The sequence below is a fragment of the Hemiscyllium ocellatum genome, chromosome 48 (assembly GCF_020745735.1).
Source record: "Hemiscyllium ocellatum isolate sHemOce1 chromosome 48, sHemOce1.pat.X.cur, whole genome shotgun sequence".
NCBI classification, from domain to species: Eukaryota; Metazoa; Chordata; class Chondrichthyes; order Orectolobiformes; family Hemiscylliidae; genus Hemiscyllium; species Hemiscyllium ocellatum.
Window position 1 is genome coordinate 18,739,248 of NC_083448.1, and position 16,744 is coordinate 18,755,991.

General features: G+C 54.7%; 1 protein-coding gene across 1 annotated transcript; it reads right to left on the bottom strand.

Moving 5' to 3' along the window:
* Positions 1-7,237: 7,237 nt before the first annotated feature.
* Positions 7,238-14,709, bottom strand: LOC132836915 (prenylcysteine oxidase 1-like). Its single transcript, XM_060856481.1, has 7 exons — positions 14,673-14,709; positions 14,049-14,200; positions 13,994-14,016; positions 12,203-12,337; positions 11,469-11,680; positions 9,425-9,577; positions 7,238-7,863 (listed from the first exon to the last, which is right to left on the bottom strand). The coding sequence occupies exons 1-7, from the start codon at positions 14,707-14,709 to the stop codon at positions 7,238-7,240; spliced, it is 1,338 nt and encodes a 445-aa protein (XP_060712464.1).
* Positions 14,710-16,744: the final 2,035 nt, after the last annotated feature.

Here is a 16,744-nt window from a genome sequence, read left to right on the forward strand (position 1 = left end):
CTTTCAAATAGGAGGCTATCTGGTGTGTTCTGTGGTGGAACTGGTCCTCCTGGGAGCAGATACGGCAGAGGCGGAGGAATCGGGAGGAAGGGATAGTGTTTTTCCAGGAGGCAGGGTGGGGGGTTGTATAATCCAGGTAGCTGTGGGAGACAGTGGGTTTGAAGTCGATATCTGTGTTGAGTCAGTCACCATTGATGGAGACAGGGAGGTCCAGGAAGGGGAGAGAGGTGTCTGAGATGGTCCAGGTGAACTTGAGGTCAGGGTGGAAGGTGTTGGTGAGGTTGATGAACTGTTCAACCTCCTTGTGGGAGCACGAGGTGGCGCTGATACAGTCACTGATGTAACGGAGGAAAAAGGTGGGGAATGGTGCCCGTGTTGCTGTGGAAGGTGGACTGTTCCACGTACCTGACAGAGAGGCAGGCACAGGCTAAACCCCAGTCATGGAGACTCTGGTTGGAAGAGTTTGGATGCCCACTGACTGGATCAGTCTCCTCCAGTGGGAACCCCTTCCTTTGTTGGGGTTGAAAGGGGTCTCCCAGCTCATCTCCCGGTTTGCAGTCATCGTTGGGATTTCCCACGGCAGCTTCAGGAAAGGATTGGGAAGGGGTCCTCCCAACAGGATGGTTCATCCTGAGGCCTCACATCTGTACGTCATCCCAAACTGAACACATCCCACCTGCCTGCTCCTGGCCCATATCCCTCCAAACCCTTCCCATTCCTCTACTTATCCAAATGTCTTTGAAATATGGTCACTGTACCCACATCAGCCACTCCCTGAGGAAGTTCATTCCACACACGAACCACTCCATGTGTAAAAAAAATGCCCCTCATGTCTTTTTTAAATCTCTCTCCTCTCCCCTTAAAAATAGGCCCCTGGTCTTGAAATTCCCCACCCGGGGGAAAGGACCCCTGCCATTAACCCTATCTAGACCCCTCATTATTTTATAAACCTAGATTAGGTCACCTCTCAACCTGCTACGCCCCAGTGAAAAATAAAGTTCCAGCCTAGTGAGGCATCTCCTTAGAATTCAAACGCTCCTTTAACAGCAACATCTTTGTAAATCTCTTGAGAGCCCTCTCTAGTTTAACAACATTAAAAATCACACAACACCAGGTTATAGTCCAACAGGTGTATTTGAAAGCACTAGCTTCTGGAGCAATGCTCCTTCATCAGTCGGTTGGGGAGCAGGACAAGAGACACAGAATTTATAGAAAATGACTTTACTGCACATTTGCTCTGACTTCTATGTCTCTGGTCCTGCTGCACAACCATCTGTTGAAGGAGCATTGCTACAAAAGCTAGTGCTTTCAAATACACCTGTCGGACTTTAACCTGGTGTTGTGTAGATTAGATTAGATTACTTACAGTGTGGAAACAGGCCGTGATTTTTAACTTTGTCCACCCCAGTCCAACACCGGCATCTCCAAATCACAGTTTGATAACATCCTTCCTGAGGCTGGGAGAAGAGAACTCAAACTGCCTTCACTCATGACCAACCCAAGGCAGGGGCTCTGAGCTGCAGAGCCGGAGATTGTAGGATTGAGACAGACCAGCCTCAGTAAGGTCCTGAGCTCAATCCCCCAGGAGGTACACTGCATGGATGTTTCCTCTTTGTGGGAGAGTTGAGAACGAGGGGACATGTTTTCAACATAAAGGGGCTCCCTTTGAAATCTGAGATGAGAAGGTTTCTCTCGTCTTCAAGCGAGCTAATTCTCTCCTCCAACAAGAGGACACAGAGACGATTCACAAAGTCATTGAGATGTACAGCAGGGATACAGACCCTTCGGTCCAACCCGTCCATGCCGACCAGATATCCCAATCCAATCTAGCCTCACCTGCCAGCATACGGCCTATATCCCTCCAAACCCGCCCTATTCATAAACCTAACCAAATGCCTCTGAAATGTTGCAATTGTACCAGCCTCCACCACTTCCTCTGGCAGCTCGTTCCACACACGTACCACCCTCTACATGAAAAAGTTGCCCCTTAGTCTCTTTTATATCTTTCCCCTCTCACCCTAAACCTATGCCCTCTAGTTCTGGACTCCCCGACCCCAGAGAAAAGACTTTGCCTATTTATCCTATCCATACCCCTCATAATTTTGTAAACCTCTATAACGTCACCCCTCAGCCTCCATCGCTCCAGGAAAACAGTCCCAGCCTGTTCAGCATCTCCCTGTAGCTCAGATCCTCCAACCCTGGCAACATCCTTGTAAATCTTTCCTGAACCCTTTCAAGTTTCACATCTTTCCGATAGGAAGGAGACCAGAACTGCACGCGATATTCCAACAGTGGCCTAATCAATGTCCTGTACAGCCACAACATGACCTCCCAACTCCTGTACTCAATACTCTGACCAATAAAGGAAAGCATACGAAATGCCTTCTTCACTATCCTATCTACCTGCGACTCCACTTTCAAGGAGCTATGAACCTGCACTCCAAGGTCTCTTTGTTCAGCAACACTCCCTAGGACCTCACCATTAAGTGTATAAGTCCTGCTAAGATTTGCTTTCCTAAAATGCAGCACCTCGCATTTATCTGAATTAAACTCCATCTGCCACTTCTCAGCCCATTGGCCCATCTGGTCTAGATCCTGTTGTAATCTGAGGTAACCCTCTTCACTGTCCACTACACCTCCAATTTTGGTGTCATCTGCAAATTTACTAACTGTACCTCTTATGCTCGCATCCAAATCATTTATGTAAATGACAAAAAGTAGAGGGCCCAGCACCGATCCTTGTGGCACTCCACTGGTCACAGGCCTCCAGTCTGAAAAACAACCCTCCACCACCACCCTCTGTCTTCTACCTTTCAGCCAGTTCTGTATCCAAATGGCTAGTTCTCCCTGTATTCCATGAGATCTAACCTTGCTAATCAGTCTCCCATGGGAACCTTGTTGAACACCTTACTGAAGTCCATATTGATCACACCTACTGCTCTGCCCTCATCAATCCTCTTTGTTACTTCATCACAAAACTCGATCAAGTTTGTGATACATGATTCCCCACACACAAAGCCATGTTGACGATCCCGAATCAGTCCTTGCTTTTCCAAATACATGTACATCCTGTCCCTCAGGATTCCCTCCAACAACTTGCCCACCACCGAGGTCAGGCTCACCGGTCTATAGTTCCCTGGCTTGTCCTTACCGTCCTTCTTAAACAGTGGCACCACGTTAGCCAACCTCCAGTCTTCCAGCACCTCACTGTGACTATTGATGATACAAGTATCTCAGCAAGAGGCCCAGCAATCACTTCTCTAGCTTCCCACAGAGTTCTCGGATACACCTGATCAGGTCCTGGGGATTTATCCACCTTTAACCGTTTCAAGACACCCAGCACTTCCTCCTCTGTAATCTGGACATTTTGCAAGATGTCACCATCTATTTCCCTACAGTCTATATCTTCCATATCCTTTTGCACAGTATTCAAGGCTGAGCCAGAGAGGGAGTGACAAGGGAGCTGATAGTGATGGGATGGGGGGCAAAGTGGTGTTGGGGTCAGGAATGGCAATCCGAGGGAATGGCAGAGCATGCTCAAGTGGTTGGACTTATTCATCAGCCCCAGGTTCCTGCCTGTCATGTTGTCCCTCCTGAAAACCCACTGCTCTCTCAGCCATCCCTTGAAGGGCTCTGTCCTGTCACCTCATCCAGCTGATCTCTCTCAATCTCCCCGACCTTCACTCTGCCCCATGGGGCTCTGCTCTATCCGGGGAGGACAGCAGCAGCTCGTTGGCCGAATGGACACCATGAGGGGAGCAAGGGTAATTGACCTGGGCATCTGACAATGTGCAGGTATGGCCACTAGGTGGTGGTCTCTCCCCATCAATCACCACCAACAGCAAAGTTAAAAATCACACAACACCAGGTTAGAGTCCGACAGGTTTATTTGGAAGCACTAGCTTTCGGAGCGACGCTCCTTCATCAGATGGAAAGAGCAGCACTCCGAAAGCTAGTCCTCCCAAATAAACCTGTTGGACTCTAACCTGGTATTGTGTGATCCTAACTTTGTACGTCCCCAGTCCAGCACTGGGCACCTCCAAGTCATGACCAGCATCAGCAAGTCTAACTGCTGTGAAACTTGGTGACATCGCTCTGGATAATATGGGGTGTGATCGCGCTGGAGAGAGTGCAGAGGGAGATTTACCACAACAGAACCTTGGCTGGGGGGGGGATTTGGGAGGTGGAGAGTCTCAGTGATGGAGAGAGATTGGACAGACTGGGAGTCGTTCTCCAAAGAGTGAAGGAAGATTGAGAGGAGAGGTCATCGAGATGGATAAAATTGTGACAGGCGTAGACAGGACAGGGAGGAAAGAACATTTCCCCGAGACAGAGGGACCACTGACCAGGGGGACATAGGCTTAAAGGAAGGAGTTGGGTGGGGGGGATATGGGATATGAGAAAAAACTGCTTTCACTCAGAGAGTGGTGGAGAATCTGGAATTTCTTGCCTGTCAGGGTGGGAGAGGCAGGGACCCCTATCACACTGGGGAAGGCTTGAGATGACCAGACAGGCAAAGCTACTGGCCAAGGGCTGGGAAATGGGATTCTAACAGTGAGGCGGTTGTTTTGGACAGCACAGATTTGATGGGCCAAAGGGCCTTTTCTCAGTGGTGCAGACACATCAACAAACTTTCCTCTTTAAGACTTGAAGGGCAGATTGAACACAGGCACTCCGTCTGTGGGAGGACCACAAGGAACAGGAATGGGAGGAGGCTATTCAGCCCTTCAAACCTGCTTTGTCGTTTCATCGGATCCGAGCTAATCTCACACTCCTCGTGTCCACCTGACTGCCTTCCCCCCGTAACCCTTGAGTCCCTGACGAATCAAGAATCTCTCGATCTCAGCCTGAAATAGACACAAGGGCTCTGCCCCCACACCTCTCTGTGGTAAGGAGTTCCAAAGACTCTCAGCCCTCTGAGAGAAGAGTTGCCACCTCATCTCAGTCTGAAATTGGCACACCTCTATTTAGCGACCATACTCTCTGATCTTTGGCTCTCCCAGCATGGAAACATCCTCTCAGCATTCACCCTGTCGACCCTTTTAAGATTCCTGTATGTTTCAGTGAGATCACCTCTCATTCTTCGAAGCCCCAGTGAGTCGAGTCCCAACGTGCTTGGTGTTTGCTCATTAGACAATCCCTCCATCCCAGGGACCATCCTGGTGAGGATTCTCTGAACTGCCTCCAATGAAATGTTACCTTTCCTTCAGTAAGGGACCAGAACTGCTCCAGACATGGTGTCACCAGCCCCTTGGACAGTTTCTGGAAGACTTCCCCCCTCTTAGACTCCAACCCTCATGAAATAAGGACCCACATCCCATTCGCCCTTCCTGATGACCTGCTACCCCTGTGTGCTCGCTTTCTGGGTTCCATACAAGTCACCCAGAGTTCCTTTATGTTGCAGTTTCCTGCAGCTTTGATCAATATCGCTAATACTTTGTTCCTTTCTTTATCCTTCTGAAATCAACATTTTCCCACATGACACTACAATTGCCGATTGACACCCTTTCAATACCTCTCTGGAAACTGTCTGCGTCCCTCTCAGAGGCTGGTTTTCCACTCGTTTCTGAGGCAGCAGTTCCATTCCCTTGCTGCCTCCCAGTCATCGACGCACACAGTGAACAGTTGTGGTCCCAGCACTGACCCGCGTGAGAGCCCACTGGATAGGGAGCCCCTCCCCACCCTCTCCTCACTCTCCGTTTCCTGCCCATCACCCAGATCTCGATGCGTACCCAGTTCTGGGGCCTGCACTCGAGGAATAATGCGGGAGGGTGCAGGGGGGTGATGGATAAGGGTGGTGAAAGGGGTGAGCGATGTCCGTGGGAAAGACAGCCTGGGGAGGTCAGTACCGTTCTCCCTGGGAGGGTCAGCGTGGATAGAACCAGAGAAAACCTTCCCAGTGGTGGGGAGGATCGAGAACTAGAGGACAAGGAAGCTCTCTGGGGAAGATGGTTGGTGACCAGTGAGGGGTGGGAGAGTGGACATGGGGAGGGGGACAGATGCACCTTTCCAAATTCAGTGGGACCATCTTCCCAAACCGGTAGGAGCACAGGGAGAGGCCCAGAGTAAGGCTCAGCAGGGACAGGACGGGCTGAGTGGCCTGGCTCTGGGTGGTAACCATGCTGTGAAGCACAGCGACTCCAGGACCCTTCACCAACAGCAGCTGTGGAGAGGGAGGTTTACTGATGGAAGGATGTGGGCCGTGCCGGAATTGATCCGGGAACTTACAGGAAGTGAGTCCCTGGATCCAGGGAATGGAGAGTGGGCCCAGTCACCCACAGGGAGTGGGTCCTCTCCCTCTTCCCTGCCCCAGCCTCTGGGAACGCGCCTGAGAGGGAGATTCCCAACAGCTGGGAGGCACCAGGGGAACGGCAGTCTGGAAGATCCCAGTCCGGAATTCCGAGGGGACATCTAGGCCCCGAGGGAATCAGGAAGATGCCCGAGCAGGGAATGCCGGAGGTGACCATGTACACAAGAGCTGGAGGGATGGGGGAGAGAGGAGCCATTAGCCCAGGTACACTCGGCAAGTTGGAGAGAGTTGGGCAATACAGTCAATGGGGCAACAGCCCGGGGGAGGGGGAACGTCCACGTTCAAATAAACCAAATCTGGCCCGATGGCCCTGAAATCCGGGAATGTTCCGGGGAGCTGGGGTTCGATTCCCCACCATGGCTGAGGGTGCAATCTGAACTGTCAATAAGAACCTGAATTGAAGAGTCCAGCAAAGACCATGAACCCATTGTTGACTGTCAATGGGGAAAAAAATCCCCATCTGGTTCACAAACATCCCTCAGGGAAGGAAACTGCCATCCTTCCCTGGTCTGGCCTACACGTGACTCCAGACCCACAGCTGACTCTTAGCAGCCCCCTGGGTAATTAGAGACGGCCAATAAACGTGGGTCTACCCAACGACACCCTCATCCAATGGATAGAATGGAGAAGATAATGTGATGGGAGGGGGTGGGGGGGTGGGATGGTGAGGGCAGGGAGATGGGGTGAGAGGGTGTGGACACTGCTCTGGACTGTGTGCCCCCATCCACAGTGTTGCCTGTGCCAGGGAGAGCGTGCCCAGTCCGACAGGCCGTCGAGGTCAGGTGGGCACCGCAGGGGCTGGGGCGGATTCTCACGGTGATGGTGCCTGTGTGCCGTCCCTGTCACGTTTGCCTCCTCTCTCCCCCCTCCCCCCGGACTCTCTCGTCGACAGTGGTGGTGTTGGGGTGGGGGGGGAGGGGTGACCCGTCAGAGCTCCAGCCTGAGAGACCCCCGCGGCACACTCCGTCCTTCCCGCTCTGAGCCTCGGTGCCAGCGGCGGTGTGCCAACATGGCGGCGTTCTGGGCCCAGATGACGGCCAACTCCGCGGTCCCGGTGGCGCCCTCCGAGGGGCTAAGGCGGTAAAGATGGCCGTGGACAGCGAAGGATGGGTGCCGCTGAACCGCGATGGGATTGGGAACCCCGGAGAGCCACCGGGATTGGCGTACGGCCCGGACGGAGGGGAACAGATGGTCCAGGGTCTCCCGGGTCAGAGGCTCGGCCGATAGCAGCCTCCAGGTCCGGGCACAAGGAGGCTGGGGCAGGGGATCGGGGAGGGAGCGGACGCCCCTGGTCACCATGGTGGCCATGACAGTGGTAGGAGAGCGGGAGGCGGTGAGAATGAGGGAGTCTGGGAGAGAGTCAGGGCTGTGGCGCCCAAAGGATGAAGTGTTCAAGCAACCATCGACAAGAGTGACCACCCTGGGCTGGCGCCGAACAGTGGGTCCTCCGCTCCCAGAGATCTCGCCCGCAGTTACCACCACAATGTCGTACAGACCATAACCATGTCCCGGGCCGTCCTCATAGCTCAGCTCGTACAGCAGCAGCTCTTCGCCTGCAAACACACACACACACACACACACACACACACACACACACACACACACACACACACACACACACACACACACACACGCATGTACGTCCAGAGATACTCTCCAGAGGCCACTTGGCCCCTCCAGTCTGACCCCACCCCTATTGCCATTCAACACCAACAACAGCACAAATACAGGGTACTGCCCACAACGCACTCTCCCTGTATAACACCAACCCTGGGAACACACGGGAGCAAAGGGAGGGGTACGGGGGAAACAGTGGGACGATAAGAAGATAAAGGGGGACCACTTCGCGGTCAGACACTCCCTGAATTAAACACCAACTTAAAAACACATCGTCATCAGCACTGTAACATTCCCTCAGTACCGACCGTCCGACAGTGTGGCGCTCCCTCAGCACTGACCCCCTGACAGTGCCCACTCTCTCAGCACTGACCCTCCGACAGTGCCCACTCCTTCAGTATCGACCGTCCGACAGTGCAGCACTCCTTCAACACTGACCCTCCGACAGTGCAGCACTCCCTCAACACTGACCCTCCGACAGTGCGGCACTTCCTCAGCACTGACCCTCCGACAGTGCCCACTCCCTCAGCACTGACCCTCTGACAGTGCCCACTCCATCAGCACTGACCCTCCGACAGTGCCCACTCCCTCAACACTGACCCTCCGACAGTGCGGCACTCCCTCAGCACTGACCCTCTGACAGTGCCCACTCCCTCAGCACTGATGCTCTGACAGTGCCCACTCCCTCAGCACTGACCTCCGACAGTGCGACACTCCCTCAGCACCGACCCTCTGACAGTGCGGCACTCCCTCAGCACTGACCTCCGACAGTGCGGCACTCCCTCAGCACCGACCCTCTGACAGTGCGGCACTCCCTCAGCACCGACCCTCTGACAGTGCCCACTCCCTCAGCACTGACCTCCGACAGTGCGGCACTCCCTCAGCACCGACCCTCTGACAGTGCCCACTCTCTCAGCACCGACCCTCCGACAGTGCGGCACTCCCTCAGTACTGACCCTCTGACAGTGCCCACTCCCTCAGCACTGACCCTCTGACAGAGTGGCACTCCCTCAGCACCGACCCTCTGACAGTGCGGCACTCCCTCAGCACTGACCCTCTGACAGTGCGGCACTCCCTCAGCACTGACCCTCTGACAGTGCCCACTCCCTCAGCACTGACCCTCTGACAGTGCCCACTCCCTCAACACTGACCCTCCGACAGTGCGGCACTCCCTCAGCACTGACCCTCTGACAGTGCCCACTCCCTCAGCACTGATGCTCTGACAGTGCCCACTCCCTCAGCACTGACCTCCGACAGTGCGGCACTCCCTCAGCACCGACCCTCTGACAGTGCCCACTCTCTCAGCACTGACCCTCCGACAGTGCGGCACTCCCTCAGTACTGACCCTCTGACAGTGCAGCGCTCCCTCAGCACTGACCCTCCGACAGTGCGGCACTCCCTCAGCACTGACCCTCCGACAGTGCGGCACTCCCTCAGTACTGACCCTCTGACAGTGCGGCACTCCCTCAGCACTGATGCTGGGAGTTTGGGACTTACCAGTGCGTAGCAGCCGCCTCTTGGAGGTTATTGCTGTGACCTTGCCTTTGATGAGGTTAACTTTGGCTGAGTAGAGCAAGCCAGAACACAGGAGTTTGTTCCCTCCTTCCACAGCCCAGAGGTCAGAGTGTACCGCAGTCAGGGCCATCATACCTGGCACACAGAGGGGAAGATGGGGGTTAGAATGGGGGAGGAGAGAGAGGGAGAGGGACAGAGGGAGAGGAGGTAGAGACAGAGCCACAGAGAGGGAGATCACTGTGTATTCTCCATGTCTGGGTGTCAATGGCTGACCAGGTGCTGAGTGAAGGTTCTGGAATCTCTCTGGCACGGGCGAAGTGATTGGTGGTGTCTCCCATGTGGAGCTAGGTGTCTCTGAACTCAGTCAGATCTCAGAAACTCCAACAAGGAGAAGACCTGAGTCTGAGGTTCCTGGCTGAGGGATAGACACTGGCTCCGGGACACTAGGCTGCACTGTCTGTACTCCGATTGGGAGGAGCACTGGTACATCACATTCAGCCAGACACGGCCAGTACTGAGGGAGTGCTGCACTGTCAGAGGGTCAGAGATGAGAGAGTGGGCACTGTCAGAGGGTCAGTGCTGAGGGAGTGGGCACTGTCGGAGGGTCAGTGCTGAGGGAGTGCCACACTGTCGGAGGGTCAGTGCTGAGGGAGCGCTGTGTTGTCGGAGGGTCAATGCTGAGGGAGTGCCGCACTGTCAGAGGGTCAGTGCTGAGGGAGTGGGCACTGTCAGAGGGTCAGTGCTGAGGGAGTGGGCACTGTCAGAGGGTCAGTACTGAGGGAGTGGGCACTGTCGGAGGGTCAGTGCTGAGGGAGTGGGCACTGTCAGAGGGTCAGTGCTGAGGGAGTGGGCACTGTCGGAGGGTCAGTGCTGAGGGAGTGGGCAATGTCAGAGGGTCGGTGCTGAGGGAGTGCCACTCTGTCAGAGGGTCAGTGCTGAGGGAGTGGGCACTGTCAGATTGTCAGTGCTGAGGAAGTGCCGCACTGTCAGAGGGTCAGTGCTGAGGGAGTGGGCACTGTCAGAGGGTCAGTACTGAGGGAGTGGGCACTGTCGGAGGGTCAGTGCTGAGGGAGTGGGCACTGTCAGAGGGTCAGTGCTGAGGGAGTGGGCACTGTCGGAGGGTCAGTGCTGAGGGAGTGGGCAATGTCAGAGGGTCGGTGCTGAGGGAGTGCCACTCTGTCAGAGGGTCAGTGCTGAGGGAGTGGGCACTGTCAGATTGTCAGTGCTGAGGAAGTGCCGCACTGTCAGAGGGTCAGTGCTGAGGGAGTGCCGCACTGTCAGAGGGTCGGTGCTGAGGGAGTGCCACTCTGTCAGAGGGTCAGTGCTGAGGGAGTGAGCACTGTCAGAGGGTCAGTGCTGAGGGAGTGGGCACTGTCAGAGGGTCAGTGCTGAGGGAGTGAGCACTGTCAGAGGGTCAGTGCTGAGGGAGTGGGCACTGTCAGAGGGTCAGTGCTGAGGGAGTGGGCACTGTCAGAGGGTCGGTGCTGAGGGAGTGCCACTCTGTCAGAGGGTCAGTGCTGAGGGAATGAGCACTGTCAGAGGGTCAGTGCTGAGGGAGTGGGCACTGTCAGATTGTCAGTGCTGAGGAAGTGCCGCACTGTCGGAGGGTCAGTGCTGAGGGAGTGCCACTCTGTCAGAGGGTCAGTGCTGAGGGAGTGGGCACTGTCAGATTGTCAGTGCTGAGTGAGTGGGCTGCCCTGTGAGGAGAAAGAGGGTCTCTCTCTCTCTGAGCGAGGGTCAGTGTGAATTTTGGGATAGTTCCTGACGAGGGAGTGCCCAGTGAGAGCCTTGGGATGTTGGTGGATGGGGACTGCGCTACGTGAATGCCCATAGGCTGTGTTCTTTCGGGGATGTTACACTTGCCCGATGGTGAACAGTTCACTCACCTGGGGGCTGTGCCCCACCAGGAGGGAACCTCCACAGGGAGCTCGGTCGCCCCCCTGGTAGATAACACAGAGTGTGCCAGGGGACAGGCCATCCATGATGCACCCCTCCCGTGCCAATGAGGAGGTCAGGGGTCACCTACCTGCGAAGGCACTGACGTTGGTGTCTTGGCCGTAAGTGAGCCGCACGATGGGGGTGACCATCTCGTCCAGGAACAGTTGGCCAATGCCCACCTCCCGCAAGGCGTCGGAGATGGAGAGCTGGGTGAGCTGTGCCAGGTCCAGGCCCCCTGCCTCCTGCAGAAGTCTCTCTGCACTCCTGGAGCACTGAGCGCGGGCCTGGAGCTGATAAATCCTGCTGAGGGGGGGGGAAACACACAGAGATCTGTCATCCTCACAGCTCAGGGGCCGCCTGTACGCCCTCCCCCCGCCACCTCAAAGGCGCTACACAAATGCAGGCTGTTGCTGCTTGGATCACTGAATCCCTCCAGTGTGGGAACAGACCCTTCCAGCCCAACAGGTCCACACCAACCCTCAGAGGAGTAACCCACCCAGACCCATTCCCCTGACGTATGCGCCTGACCTACACTTCCCTGGACACTACGGGACAATTGAGCATGGGCAATTCACCCTGACCCGCACATCTTTGGACTGTGGGAGGAAACCCGCGCAGACACGGGGAGAATGTGCAAACTCCACACAGACAGCCGCCTGAGGAGGGAATCGAACCGGGGTCCCTGGTGCTGGGAGGCAGCAGTGCCACCCCACCGTGCTCTTCCAGCAGATTGCGCCAAGGCTCAGGGGAGGGAGACAGAGGGAAGTTTGGTGTTGGCTGGAAGGGGCCTGCCCAGTCTTGTCGCCACGGTTACTCACTCACTTCAGGAAGTTGTGCATATGAGCGTCCAGCCAGCCCTTTGTCCGGATGTAGTCCAGGCCGTACCTCCACAGCAGCTTGACGATGTTGACGAGGAACCATTTACTCTCCTCAAACACCACCTCCTCTCCTTCAGACCTTCAGCAACAGAGAGCGGGCAGAGCCATATCTTTAACTGGGCTATCACAACAACAGAAGCAGGCCATTCAACCCATCCAAACAGGCTTTCCCGTTCTGTCACCACATCAACATCCCTGTCCTTTCCTTTCCTCGCTTGCTTGTTTATTCAGCTCCTTCACAATTAGACCCTTCAACCCCAGATCTTTAATGAATCCAAAGCCCACCATTACCAATGGCGGGACTCAAACATGGGTCCCCATGTCCTTCCCTGGCTCTCTGGATTAATGGCCCTTGGGCCATTCCCTCCCCCAGCACGGGGGCGGGCATTCAAATCAGGGACAGCCCAAAGGCCAGGATGAGAGGCACAGGGAGATCCCACAGCATGGTGGGGCTGGGTGGGAGGGCCTCACGGAGGAGTGAGCTGTGGTGTCGCTGCAGGTCGAGTAGGTTATTTTCTCCTCGGATTGTTTCGAGATAGAGGCTTTTAGTCAAAGCTCAGTCAACCACAGCCAATTGGAAAAAACAGCTTGTGAGGCCTTGGGAATGCCTTTTCAAAGGTGGAACAATAGAAGCAGCCTGGCTGGGGGTGGTCAGACACCCACAGAACCAGGACTTTGAGCTTCAGTTTGCAGCAGATGGTGCTGGGATTCTGTAAAGCCGCCATATCCCTCTTTCCTACAAGTGAAAGCTGGAATTCTTTCTCTCTGTCTGTCTGTTTCTCTCTCTCTCTTTCTCTCATGTTCTCTCTCCCTTTCTCTTTCTCTCGCTCTCTCTCTCTGCCAGATTGTCTTTTGATGTTCTTCCCTCTTGGATTGGAGAATTGCTTGTGAGACAATCCCTTTTTGGAATTTGCCTTTACGCCAAGGGGTGTGTTTACAGATGTTACTGTCTTGGAACAGTTAATTGGTAATTGTTGTGTTAGGTTATTCCAACTCCCATCTCTCTTTTGTTGTATTTTAACTGTAATGGATGAACATAGTGTGTTTTGTTGGAAATCCAGTAGCTTGACCAAATGGAATTGTATCTGGGATACAGCACCTTATACTTACCTTTACAATGTGAATAAGTGCAGGTCCGAGGCTACCTACAACATCGGGCAAGGTCACAGGGCATCGAAAACCAGTTCAAAGGTGGCACACAGGCACAGGAGGAGGAGGGGGAGGTAGGAAATGGGATCCAGAACACAACTGGATCTGGGAATGTGGAGATTGGGACCAATTGGAGTTTCTGAGGTTTGGGAGATGGTGTGGGGAGGTAAGTTCCAGAGGTCACAATATCCAAGGCGCAGGGTCTGAGGACAGAGAGAGATAGCCCTGGGAGTGGGGAGGTGTGGGTGGAAAGGCTGGATGAGTGAGAACAAGGAAATACCTCAATCCTTCCCCGGCCCGGCCTGGAGGAGAGGCTCCTTCTGAGCTCTTGGTATTCGGTCATGGGACAATCTGGGGGCCTCTGGGTCAACAGCTGCCGAGGGGGCTGAATTGGGCAGCACTCCCAAAGAGCTGGCACGGTTCTGCTGGGCAGAATGGTCTGATTGTGCGCCGCAGCGTTCTGCTCTGGGAGAGTGACGGGGGATAGAACCGGCTGTGTCCCTCAGAAGTGGAAAAGATGCCAAGCCGACACAGAGACTATGTCCTTTCTGCGGGACAGAGTGGAGTCCTCCCAAAGGGAACTTACCCAGGCTCTGGGCAAACTTCTTCAGGTACCCGTTGTGCGGGTGCAGAGCAAACGCTCCCATTTCATACTCCTGGCCATTCAGCCAGGCTGTCGCCATGGTTCCACCCACCGACTCGCTCTCGTACACATCGATAGGCACCCCGGAACCGAACACCTGACGCAGGAACCGGGCTGAGGAACATCCACTGACACCAGCACCAACCACCGCTGTGGGCAAATAGCTGAGAGTTAGGGACGGTCACCTGGGGGACTGGGGAGGGGGGGGGGGTGGTGGTGGGGGGGGGAGGGGGAGAGGGAGGGAGAGGGAGAGATGGAGAAAGTGAGGCAGAGACTGAGAGAGAGGAAGAGGAGAGGGATAGAGGGAAAGAGGGAGGGAGAGACTGAGGGGGGGAGCGAGAGGGAGACAGGGAGGGAGAGAGGGGAGAGGGAGGGAGAGACTGAGGGGGGGAGCGAGAGGGAGACAGGGAGGGAGAGAGGGGAGAGGGAGGGAGAGACTGAGAGGGAGGGAGAGGGAGGGAGAGGGAGAGAGGGAGAGTGGGGAGAGCCATCTCTCTCCCAGATGGACGGTGGCAGTATCAGTGTGACCGAGCAGAGGGTAGTGCAGGACCAGAGATGGAGCCATTGCTCTGGGCTGATGAGGTGGAGCAGGAGCAGAGGAGGCCATTGAGTCTACTCTCACCTTCAGTCAGGTCATGGCTAGTCCCATCTGGGGTCATCCTCAACCTGCCCTATCCTCCCCCATCACCCTCACTGACAGGAAAATCCATCTCTGCATGAGCAATACCGCACAGAGAGAGGAATTTCCTCCTTATCTCTGTTGGAACTGGGTGGCTGTTACTCTGAGGTGATACCCGAGGGGTTGGTCTTGGAGAAACCTGTGAATTCCCTCCCTCGGAGCCGAGAGAAACACATCCCAACCCAGCAGTAACTGAGTCCTCTGACCAGCTGGGGACTAGGCCCTGAGAGGATTCTGTTCTCTGTGAGTTTACTACCAAACTCTGAGAGCAGACATCACCTGCTGAGGGAGCATTTATTCTCCTTCAGTCAGTCCCATGGTAAATCAGCCAGGGCACAGTCTGATCTCAGATACACTGTACTCAGAGACTGCAGCTCTCTGACCGGTACCCACACACTCACACAGACACACACACATACACAGACACACTCACACACACATAGACACACACACACACTCACACACACACATAGACACACACTCACACACACACACACACACTCACAGACACACACACACACACACACTCAAATAACCTCCGCAGGTACGTACACACACACACACACACACACACACACTCACACACAGATACACACACACACACACACACACGCTCACACACACTCACACACACACACACACACACATACACACACACTCACACACACACTCACACACACTCTCACACACACACACACACACACACACACAGACACGACACTGCGATGATGAGGAAGCTCACATTGTGAAAAGGTGTTCGGACTGAATCGAGGTGAGCGCAGGCTGTAACATCACCCAGGACACAAACCAGGTCTCTTGCAAAGAGGCCATTGGTCCCATCGTTTTCTTTTTCTCGATTAGATTACTTACAGTGTGGATACAGGCCCTTCGGCCCAACAAGCCCACACCGACCCGCTGAAAAGCAACCCACCCAGACCCATACCCCTACATTTGCCCCTTCTCCTAACACTAGGCAATTTAGCATGACCAATTCACCTGGCCTGCACATCTTTGTGACTGTGGGAGGAAACCGGAGCACCTGGAGGAAAGCCACGCAGACGCGGGGAGAATGTGCAAACTCCACACAGAGAGTTGCCTGAGGCAGGAATTGAACCTGGGTCCCTGGCGCTGTGATACATGCCTAACAACATCAGCAGCAAGTGAGAGAGCTCAGTGCTCCCACAACAAATGGCCCGGATCTGAGCTCTGCAACCCTGCCACATCCAGTCGGAAATGGTGATGGACGATGAAACAACTCACTGGGGGAGAAGGCTGTACCAAATATCACCATCTGTAATGATGGAAGGGCCCAGCACATCAGGCTAAAGCATTTACAAAGATCTTCGGTGAGAAGTGCTGAGTGGATGATCCATCTCAGCCTCCTCCAGGGGTCCCCCAGTCTCCAGCTAATTCCATTCACTCGATGTGTTATCACGGAACAGGTGAAGACACTGGCTACTGCAAAGGCTATGGGCCCTGCCAACATTCCAGCAATGGTACTGAAGACTTGTGCTCCAGAACTTGCCACTCCCCCTGTTCCAGTCCAGCTCAACACTGGCTTACCCCTCACCATGTGGAAAATTGCCCAGGTCTGTCCTGTCCATCAAGGTCAGGACAACTCCAACGTAGCCCATGACCGAAAGAAGCTTGGCACTATCCAGGACAAAGCAGCCTGTCCACAAACAGCCACAAACGTCCTCTCTCTCCCATCGCCAACACCCAGCCACAAGGAATACTGTGGTGAGGAACACATACCCTCTCTCCCCAAACACCTGTCCACCATCTACAAGGCACAAGTCAGGAGTGGGATGGAATACTCCCCACTTGCCCCTGGATGGAGGCAGTTCCAATAACACTCAAGAAGCTCAACACTCTCCAGGACAAAGCCCCCACTTGATTGGCACCACATTTACAAACATCCCTCCCTCCCCCACTGACCCTCAGTAGCAGCAGTGTGGACCATCTACAAGATACACTGCAACAAATCACCAAAGATCCTCCGACAGCACCTTCCA